At 42.9% G+C, this 11,458-nt stretch overlaps 1 protein-coding gene across 1 annotated transcript in view; it reads right to left on the bottom strand.

The window, feature by feature from the left end:
• Positions 1-1,230: 1,230 nt before the first annotated feature.
• The window catches only part of LOC121005685 (keratin, type I cytoskeletal 10-like), a 46,863-nt gene continuing 36,635 nt past the window's right edge, over positions 1,231-11,458 (bottom strand). Inside the window, exons 6-8 of the mRNA XM_040438460.1 lie at positions 3,598-3,809; positions 3,228-3,505; positions 1,231-1,325 (exon numbers count right to left, since the gene is read on the bottom strand). Of these exons, the coding sequence (XP_040294394.1) occupies positions 1,231-1,325; positions 3,228-3,505; positions 3,598-3,809 (585 nt within the window). The remainder of the gene's footprint in view (positions 1,326-3,227; positions 3,506-3,597; positions 3,810-11,458) is intronic.

Raw genomic sequence — 11,458 nt, 5'->3', positions numbered from 1 at the left:
AACCGATTTGATAGATATGCAAATTAACCTGATATGAGTCCTGTCCCTGAATAAGCATGAGATATGTGCCAGCGCAGTGTGTTTTTAAATACGCTTTATGTTAACACCGTCAAATGTGTATTTACCTATGGCTATGGATGTCAAAGTCACTCGGACATCATTTACTATTTCTGTCATTGCGTTCCAGGGCTTGGGGAGGGAGGATGGAAAAAATTAATTAAAGATAAACGAAAAGAGACAGGTTTTCCTTAAGTCCTAGGAGGCTAGAGGGTATTATATACCAACTTTTAAGGCAATTGTAGCAACTTTGGTTCTGCTCAAACCGATTCAAGTCCGAACCGAACTTGTTCAAAAATTTGACGAACCGGACCCGAAATGAATCTAAAGTGGTTTGCTTATCTCTACAGCCATACCAACTGCTCTCTACTGAATATATACTATCCTAGCTCTGTACCTCTGTTTTTGTACCTTAGCTGTTTTTGTAGCTTTACCGTCTGTGTACTGATCATCGCTAGTTTCTGGAATGTCTTGTCTGCTGAATTGGCTTCTTCTGCTTCCTGTGGTATTCTGATCGTGGCTAGTTTCTGGATTAACCCTTCATCTGCTGTTTGGGCTCTATCTGTCTCTTCAACTTCTGACCCTACTACTCTTTGCATCCCAGTCATTCTGGTAGGTCTGCTTCTGGCAAACTCACACCAGTTTTCTACCGCTTTAGGCTACACAAGTAATCTGGGTCCCTAGCAGACAAGGCCATTTGGCCTTGTGGCAGGCTCTGTGAAGAACCTAGGGTTGGCTTTAGCTTCCTACAAACTGTAGTGGTGATTGGTAGCATTTTCTGGGTTTGCAGGTTGTGCTTCCAAAACTGTCAAATATATGAAGCTTCTCAATTTTTTTTTGCATTTGTGCTAGAACATAGGTGTCCTTTCATGATGTTCTCATCAAGATTTGCATTGTATACTTGTCTATTATTTTCTTCCATGTTCATTGTGACCTTGCTAGCCCAAATAGCCATTCAAGATTATAGTAAAATAAACTTACAAAATTGTAAAAAATGTCCATGTTGGGTCACACACAAAGTCAGTTGCTTCAGGAATTTATTTAAGTTTAGGCATAAAGAAACATGTAGACATGTTAAAAACAAAAGGAAAAAAAGCTGAGAACCCATATCAGCGATAGAGGAGGATAACTGTATGACTGCGGCTTCCCATATTCTGCTCTTTGTGTCACATCTCATTTAACTGGCTCTTCAATTTCTTCAGTTTTTGAGTCCACAATGTTGCCATCAATGTAGGTTTCAGTTTTCACTATTGTCCTCCTAGTTTTTGCTATGGAGTGCAATGGAGAGGAATTAGAAATCTGATGACTACTACCTACCACTACTACAATTACGAACACTGCATGTATCACCAGTACTCCTATTACCCTGAGCCAACCTTAGTGGTATGCAACCTATATGTATAAGCTTACCCCCAATCCTATGCTTACTACCCAAATATATGAAGAAACTGCACAGGATGCAGCTACATTCCCTTGTTTACTGATTGGGTGGTCCTATTTAAGCTCTGTATGGCAATATTATTTGAGCACTATATGGTGTTTCCCTCCTTACCTTTCCTTGGCTCAAGATATACTGACGTGAGTGGTGTGAGATTGCAAGCTTTGAAAAAAAAAGTTTGCTTTTACTTTATTGGGATTTGTGAGCAATGCAAAAGTTACATTTACAAAGCTGGTTATTTCACATCTCTCAACTAAGGAGAGGTAAGGATGTTCACTTTTGTATGGTTATTTGTTCTCCCTAGCATTGTTTTATTTAAAGAGGACCTTTCACCGATTCTTACCCTATGAACTAACTATACAGATAGGTAGAGCGGCACCCGGGGATCTCCCTGCACTTACTATTATCCCCGGGCGCCGCTCCGTTCTACTGCTATGCCCTCCGGTATCTCCGCTCACTAAGTTATAGTAGGCGGAGATACCAGTCCCTAAGTTATGGTAGGCGGAGTCTGCCCTAGCGCTGGCCAATCGCAGCGCAGAGCTCACAGCCTGGGAGGTTATTTTCTCCCAGGCTGTGAGCTCTGCAGTGCGATTGGCCAGCGCTAGGGCAGACTCCGCCTACCATAACTTAGGGAACGGAGATACCGGAGGGCATAGCAGGAGAACGGAGCGGCGCCCGGGGATAATAGTAAGTGCAGGGAGATCCCCGGGTGCCGCTCTACCTATCTGTATAGTTAGTTCATAGGGTAAGAATCGGTGAAAGGTCCTCTTTAAACATCATGTGGTACGCCCGAAGGGGGAAACATGTGAATAGAAGGTACTATGCAAGGAACCAACCAAAGATCTCCCTGCTACTTTCACAACAAATGCTGCCGTTATTACTGCTAGTACTACCACTACAACTACTACCATGAATGCTACTACAAATACTGCTACTTCCACTGCTACTACTACTAATATTACAGCTAAACAAAATGGGGCAATGAATTTACAGTAATACACCATTAATGATCACCACCAGTATATGTGCCAAAGTTTTCTTTCTGTACGTATGTAACTCTAATACTTGGATCAGACCACAGTTACTGGGACTGCAAGCTAATGGTTTTAGTGTTGATGATACTGTGAAATCAATCAAAAGCACCCAGTGTTATGCTGGGTTTACACGGAAGATTATAGGGGACGAATGTTCCTGCGAACCCTCATTCTTAACAATCTGCCCGTCTAAAAGTGCTGATCACCCGATGAATGAGCAAAACTCTTGTTCATTAGATGAAACTGTCGTTCCTGTAGGCCAGTAAATTATAATTTCTGGGCAGCATATTATGCTGTCTAAGCAGCACTCTGCTGCTTAGAAAGAATGAAGCTGGATGAGGATCAGCGATCGCTCCTTCCCATACTGTGGAGATGATCGCTGCATGTAAATGCAGAGCTTAACCTCCACGTAACGAGCATTCAGTTGTCAGGAAGGAACACTTCCTTCCAGATAATTGGCTGCTCCTTGTCCTGTCTAAACCCACTATTACTCTCAAGTACACGATTAGAGTTCAAAATAAGGTAAAAAGACATTAACAGCATTATGTCTTAATATAGATCCTATTTACCATCTGAGCTTTGATTTCCAGATCCAACAGAGGATGATGAACCTCCCGATCTTGCACCTGCAGTACCAGAAGTGGCTGATGCACTAGAGCTTTGACCACCAGAACCTGCACTTCCAGAGCCAGACTGACCTTTAGTTGCAGAAGATGTTGTAATACTAGAGGTCTGAATAGAGGAACGTAAGCCACTAGAAAGTCTACTTCCAGAAGTAGCTGAAGCACCAAGGCCTCCACTTCCAGAAACTACACTTCCTGCTCCTGAAGTTTGAGAAGTTGAAGTTGCAGACCTTGAACTTTGAGTTGTAGAAGCTCTGGAAGACTGGACTGATGTGCCTCCAGCTCGGGAAGCTTGACTAGTAGTTGTAGTCCTGCTCCCTTGTTGTGTTGTAACTTGTCCAACCTCAGAATCTCTGTAAGACAAGCAACCAGTATAGCAATGCACTACGAATACATTTCTTCTGAAAATTATGAAATTAGTGTCAGCAGTCAATTTTTTTTTTACCCTTCATCCAAAAGTTTCTGATAGGTGGCAATCTCCTGTTCCAGACGGACTTTGATGTCCAAAAGTGTTTCATACTCAGACTTCTGGCATGCAGTATCATTTTTTATTTGTTCCAACTGATCTTCCACACTGCTGATTATCATTTGGATTTGTGATATTTGCAAGCAGTAGCTACCTTCTTGTTCTGCCAATGATTCCTCCAAGGATTGTTTCTGTTTTAAAATAAGAAGGTTTAATAACGGTTAATATCCACACTAAGTTTGACTGTAACCATGGAACCCCATATAGCTATTCTACTTTCCATACGGCTCTAAACAGTGAGGCCACGGCTACTCAATGTGCCATGATATGGTGTCTCCATATTGCACTATATTACATAAGTACTCTCTCCTGGAAGCAATGCTGCAATTTGGGAATACACTCATTTATGCAGCATTCGATGGAACTTTTTTCAGTTGGAAATTTCTTACATATGCCTCCATAGGAAATTGGAATCAGAGGTGCTTAAAGGGTTTCTATCACTTGGTATCACATATTTAGGTGTCAGACACTAGCGATCCGCTAGTGTCTGCTCTAACAAACCATCCTAATATGATAGGTTTTGGGGCAGCCGTTTTGCTAAAATAACAACTTATATCTATATGCTAATGAGCCTCTAGGTGCTATGGGGGCGTCATTAGCACCTAGAGGCTCCTTCTACCTTCCTAAACTGCCGCCGCCCAGTGCGTCCCTCCAGCCCGCCCATCTCCTGCTGAATGCGATCCTCTCCGTGCGCGTCTCTGTTTTGCGCATGCGCAGTGAATGTCTGACCGCTTCCCTGCTCAGACATCTCCACTGCGCCTGTTCCTCGGAGCACTATGATGTCATCGGCGCAGGCGCAGTGGAGATGTCTTAGCAGGGAAGCGGTCAGACATTCACTGCGCATGCGCAGAACAGAGACGCGCACGGAGAGGATCGCATTCAGCAGGAGATGGGCGGGCTGGAGGGGCGCGCTGGGCGGCGGCAGTTTAGGAAGGTAGACGGAGCCTCTAGGTGCTAATGACGCCCCCATAGCACCTAGAGGCTCATTAGCATATAGATATAAGTTGTTATTTTAGCAAAACGGTTGCCCCAAAACCTATCATATTAGGATGGTTTGTTAGAGCAGACACTAGCGGATCGCTAGTCTGACACCTAAATATGTGATACCAAGTGATAGAAACCCTTTAAAGGTAGAGTATGGCCCAAAGACGTCTATGGACAGTGTTTTACTTACAATGGAGGCAGACCACTCCACTGCTGTGGAGATCCTGGTAAGGGAGTGCCCCTTCTTTTAATTCCCAACATAAAACCATGGGATTTTCATGTAACTGTCACTAGGGGGAGTACAGAGCATATATATTTTACAACTTCCATTGAGATCAATGTTAATGGTATGAATTCCAATAAGCTCCCCCTAGTGTTGGTTGCAGGCTTACAGTTTTATGATATACTATATGAGGGAAAACAGGAGGGTTACAGCTGTATGGGGGAGATTTATCAATATATTTTTTTTCAGTTGGTTAGTGTAAATATATTGATAAATGTAATGTCCAGAATGTGCAGATTACATAAAAGCACTTGTTCCCCTTTTTACAACATAGAACTTGGTTAAAGTAAGAGGGTAGAGGGTTAACTTTTTTAAATTAAAATATATCTCCAGGTAAAAAAATAAAATAAATTGGGCAGAAATCTGATAGAGATGAAGGTCCATACTATGTTTTGATAATGGGGCCCTATCTATTTCTGCGCCTGTCTATATGTGTAGGTGTGGTATTTGTCCAGCACATACCTAGCATTTATGCAGGAAATTGGCCAAATCCCTGGCGGGTCCCATTATAGTCAATAGGGATCAAGTAATGCCAGTGGGCTATCATCAGCCTGCTATAAATATTCACTTTTCACCCTCTGAATCCAGAGGAAAAAAATCTGTCTGGTTTGAGAGCTGCACTTATACAAGCAGACAAACAACACGAGTTTGTGAGCGTTCGCGTGTTTGATTTCAAGTGTGTGTTTGTATTAAGTATGTAACTTTAGATTATGTAAGGGAGTATTTGTGAGAGCTAAATATTTGTGTGCATTGCTCAGTGGCTGTTCCTGACTTTATTGTACTCTATACCAAGTCAGAGCAGTGTAGTCTAGTTTATACACTGTGATTCGCTTTTGCTGCCAGGTTTATTTCATAGCAGCTGAGAGTATACTGTGATTACATTTTTACATTTTTTTTCTCTTCCTTCTCCAGGGTGTTGCACAGGTGAGTAATTAGGGTGTGGCTATCTAATTAGGAGAAGTTAAATAGCCAGTCTTAAGGGCAGCTCAATCCTTTGAATCCAGAGGGGAAAAAAGCTGTCTGGTTTGAGAGCTGCACTTGTACAAGCAGGCAAACAATGCGAGTTTGTGAGAGTTTGTGTGTTTGAGTTCAAGTGTATGTTTGTATTAAGTGTGTGACTTTAGATTACGTTACTTCAGATTCAGGGATGTTAGGAGGGGACTACAGCAAGTTAGATTCTTATCATTGCACTATATTGTATTTTTTCTCTTTTCTTGCTTAATCCCCATTTAGCATGTGTTCCATTATTGGCAGCGCAGTCCAGTGCACATCTTGTCTAATGTATGCAGTCCAGGAACAGCCGTTTGAGGGTGCATATCTTTGTTCAAAATGTGAGCAAATTGCCCGTTTGGAATCCCACATTGTGTATCTAACCGGGAGAGTTTCATCACTAGCAAGCAAGCACTCTATGGGGTAAATGTGGGGGAGGGTGGTAGCGAGTAGGCATAGGAAAGTGAGGTAGCTAGCTGGATAACAGTTAGAAAGTGGAGTAGAGGGAAGAGTGCCTGGGAGGCTAGCTCTGATCTGACACAGCCCAACAAGTTTGCAAGGTTGGCAGATGAGGGGGATGTCAGTTCAGGGAGAGCACTGCTGCAGCCGGACCCTTCCTCTGCCAGTCAGGGCAATTTCAGCTCCAGTAAGCAGGGGACCAGGAGAGCAGGGCAGGACAGACAGGTGCTGGTAGTGGGAGACTCAATTATTAGGAGTACAGATAGGGCGATCTGTCACAAAGACCGGGATCATCGAACGGTGTGTTGTCTTCCTAGCACTCGAGTTTGACACATCGTGGATCGGGTTGACAGTACTGGGAGGGGCTGGAGAAGATCCAGGAGTCATGGTCAATATCGGAACCAATGACAAAGTTTGAGGTAGGTGGAGCGTCCTTAAAAATGAATTTAGGGATTTAGGTCACAAGCTTAGGGCAAGGACCTCAAAGGTAGTGTTTTCCAAAATACTACCTGTACCATGAGCCACACAAGAAAGGCAGCGGGAGATTAGGGAGGTTAAAAAGTGGCTCAAGAACTGGTGTAGGAAGGAGGGGTTTGGGTTCCTGGAGAACTGGGCCGACTTCTCTGTCGACTACAGGCTTCATCGTAGGGATGGGATGCACCTCAATGGGGAAGGGGCAACTGTGTTGGGGAGAAGATGGCTAGAAGGTTGGAGGAGTGTTTAAACTAGGGACTGGGGGAGGGTAATTACGTTATAGGATGGGGGGCAAGGTAATGGGACTGAGGGAGGAATGTAAGGAGGTACTAGAACAGTTCAGAAGGAATAGTTGTAGGGTAAAAAATATACATAAACCTCTTAATTAATGTATACTAATGCCAGAAGCCTGACTAATAAAACTGGCGAACTAGAATTAGTGATGTGTGAGGAGGACTATGACATAGTGGGAATAACTGAGATATGGCTGGATGATAGCTATGACTGGGCAGTTAATGTATAGGGTTACAGTCTTTTTAGAAAGGATCGCCAAAACCGGAGAGGGGGAGGAGTCTGCCTTTATGCAAAGTCCTGTCTAAAGCCGAGAAGATATAAGTTAGGGACATGAACATGTGGTGTCACTGTGGGTAGAAATACATGGAGGCATGGAGTTTTTTATAAACCACATATATACCAGAGTCCACAGAAAATCTGCTACTAAACGAGATAGATGAGGCAGCAGATCAGTCGTTATTATGGGGGACTTTAACTACCCAGATATAGACTGGGAAACTGCAACCTGTATATCTCATAAAGGAAACAGGTTATTTTCAATAACCAAAGACAATTACCTTTCTCAACTGGTTCAGGACTAGAGGGACAGCCATACTGGACTTAGGATTAACTAATAGACCTGACAAAACAACAGATGTGCAGGTTGGGGGACACCTGGGAAATAGTGAACATAAAGTAATAACCTTCCAATTGTCATTGAAAAGAGTGTTTCTTCGGGGAGGAACAAAAATACCAAACTTCAAAAAAGCTAAATTTAGCCAACTAAGAGAGGCCATAGGCCTAACTAACTGGGACAAAGTTCTCAAAAATAAAAATACAGCCACAAAATGGGATATTTTTAAAAGCATCCTATAATCTAATTGTGAGAGGTACATACCTTATTGGAATAAAAGGTTAAGGAACAAGAAAAAAGAAATGTGGATAAATGAAACGGTAAAGAAAGCAATAAATTACAAAAAGAAAGCATTTAAATCACTAAAACAGGAGGGTAGCGAGGAAGCACTCAAAAACTATAAGGAAAAAAATTGAATATGTAAAAAACTAATAAAAGCAGTCAAACTAGAGACCAAGAGATTAATTGCCAAAGAGAGCAAAACTAACCCTAAAATGTTCTTCAATTATATAAATGGTGAAAAGTATAACTCTGAAGGTGTCGGGCCCCTACAGAGTAATGAGGGGGGAGTTACAGAGAGCGATGAGGAGAAATCAAAGCTATAAAATATTTTTTTCCTTCACTGTATTCACTGAGGAAAATAAACTGTCAGATGAAATGCAGAATGTAAAAGTAAATTCCCCAATAAAAGTGCCCTGTCTGACCCAAGAAAAAGTACAGCAGAGTCTTCAAAAGATTAATATAGACAAATCACCAGGACCAGATGGCATACATCCACGTATCCTAAGAGAATTAAGTAATGTCATAGTCAGACCCTTATTTTTGATATTTAAGGACTCTATACTGACAGGGAGTGTTCCACAGGATTGCCGCATAGCAAATGTGGTGCCAATATTCAAAAAGGGTCCAAAAACAGAGCCCAGAAACTATAGGCCGGTAAGTTTAACATCTGTCGTGGCTAAACTGTTTGAAGGTTTTCTAAGAGATAAATGTAAATAAGCAAATAACGCCATGTCGGCATGGTTTCATGAGGGATTGGTCATGTCAAACTAATTTAATTAGTTTCTATGAGGAGGTAAGTTCTACATTCGACAGCGGCGAATCAATGGATGTCGTATATCTGGACTTCTCCAAAGCATTTTACACTGTACCACATGAAAGGTTAGTATATAAAATGAGAATGCTTGAACTGGGAGAAAATATCTGTATGTGGGTAAGTAACTGGCTCAGTGATAGAAAACAGAGGGTGGTTATTAATGGTACACACTAAGAATGGGTCACTGTCACTGACATGGAAAAGGACCTAGGAATTTTAGTGAACAGCAAACTAAGCTGTAAAAAACAGTGTCAGGCAGCTACTGCCAAGGCCAATAAGATAATAGGTTGCATCAAAAGGGGCATAGATGCCCGTGATGAGAACATAGTCCTACTACTTTACAAATCACTGGTCAGACCACACATGTAGTACAGTGTAAAGTTCTGGGCTCCTGTGAACAAGACAGATATAGCAGAGCTGGAGAGGGTTCAGAGGAGGGCAACTAATGTAATAACTGGAATGGGGGGACTACAGTACCCTGAAAGATTATCAAAATTAGGGCTATTCACTATAGAAAAAAGACGACTGAGGGGAGATCTAATAACTATGTATAAATATATCAGGGGTCAGTACAGAGATCTCTCCCATCATCTATTTATCCCCAGGACTGTGACTGTGACGAGGGGACACCCTCTGCGTCTGGAGGAAAGAAGGTTTCTACACAAACATAGAAGAGGATTCTTTATGGTAAGAGCAGTGAGACTATGGAACTCTCTGCCTGAGGAGGTGGTGACGGTGAGTTCACTAAAAGAGTTCAAGAGGGTCCTGGATGTATTTCTGGAGTGTAATAATATTACAACCATTGAAAATTCAAGGCAGCAAGGCCCTTAACTGAAAAAACACCTCTCTAGTCTGTCTAGTCTGCTGCCTCTTGCCTGCACACTGTTCTGCCACAGTGCCATTGTGACTGTCTGCACCACTCCTAACTGCCACACACCACAGTGCCATTGTGACTGTCTGCACCACTTCTGCCACACACCACAGTGCCACTGTGACTGTCTGCACCACTCCTAACTGCCACACACCGCAGTGCCACTGTGACTGTCTGCACCACTCCTGCCACACACCACAGTGCCACTGTGACTGTCTGCACCACTCCTGCCACACACCACAGTGCCACTGTGACTGTCTGCAACACTCCTAACTGCCACACACCGCAGTGCCACTGTGACTGTCTGCAACACTCCTAACTGCCACACACCGCAGTGCCACTGTGACTGTCTGCACAACTCCTAACTGCCACACACCACAATGCTTTTTGCAGGCTCAGCTCGCCGGCAGTGTATCTGCAGACACACACTGTGACACACACAACACTGGTGAGGTGGTCACTTCACTAGAAGGCACAGGCCGCACAGCACAGCCATTTTTTTGATCAGGAGCACTGGAGCAAGCGGCTACAAGGAAGATAGGAGGTTTTCCCATCTGGAAGCTGAGCAGCGGCTGGCGGAGAGCATATAAGTGAGATAGGCGTGAGCGCACTCCCTGGCTTTTCAGAGCGCGCACCAGGGGCGGATTAAGTATATCATAGGTCGGGGGCTGTTTACCCATCTTGAGCCTCCTCTGTCCATTTGCCCCAACCATCCTCTCTTTCGCATTGTGCCCCATGTTTATTTTTTTCTAGCAAATATAAAAAAAAAACTATGCCACGTATATAGTGTCGTTGCCTATTACCCCTGAGGATGCAGGGATCTGGCAAACATTTTGGGGGCAATGTATGAAGCGATTTTAGAGGACGGCTATTGTCAGTGCTGACCCTAAACCATATAATCAATGCGATTAATCAATGAAAAGGAAGCAGTAGAGGGATGAGTGGTGACAGAACCACATCCCTGGTGCAGGAGTGAACACAGATACGATAGCTCGCCAGTGTTTAGTGGTCGGAGGACTTATAGAGTGGAATTATTATTACAGATTATAGGATGCATGTAAATTGGGGGTTAGGGGGGCCAGTTTTTATTTAGGGGAACCTAATACCCTTCACTTATCTAGATCAGATTTATTGAATTGACATCTATTCACCCCCAGCTCTCATAGTGTATACTTGGGTTGTTTCGATACCAAAATTTTGATCTGGTTTCGATAACATAAAAAAGTATTGCGATACTCGATACCATTTGATACCACGCAAAAAAATAAAACGGCAACAAAAGCTGCGTGCATTCCGCATTTTTTGGAACATCCAGCAGTCCTATCCTATTTTTTTGGGAGACAAGGTGACTTAAAAAAAATGGCGAATCGCGCAGTTTTTCTTTTATGCCGTTCACCACATAGGAGATATTTTTTAATATTTTAATAGTTTGGACTTTTCGGACGTGGTGATATTTAATATTTTATTTATTTACTGTTTATATATTTTTTTACAGTTTATTTTAATAACTATTTAGGGGGTAGAACCTGGGATCTTTTCATCCCTTGTCCTATTCACCCTGATAGAGCTCTATTAGGGTGAATAGGATCTCACACTGTTCCTGCTGCCCTGTGCTTTGTGTTCACGGCAGCAGGGAGCTTACCATGGCAGCCAGGACTTCAGTAGCGTCCTAGCTGCCATGATAACTGATCAGAGCCCCAGTATTATAATGCTGGG

This window comes from Bufo bufo, chromosome 6, assembly GCF_905171765.1.
Source record: "Bufo bufo chromosome 6, aBufBuf1.1, whole genome shotgun sequence".
Classification (NCBI taxonomy): domain Eukaryota; kingdom Metazoa; phylum Chordata; class Amphibia; order Anura; family Bufonidae; genus Bufo; species Bufo bufo.
Note: the sequence above shows the minus strand (reverse complement) of the source record. Positions and strands in the feature narration are given on the sequence as shown.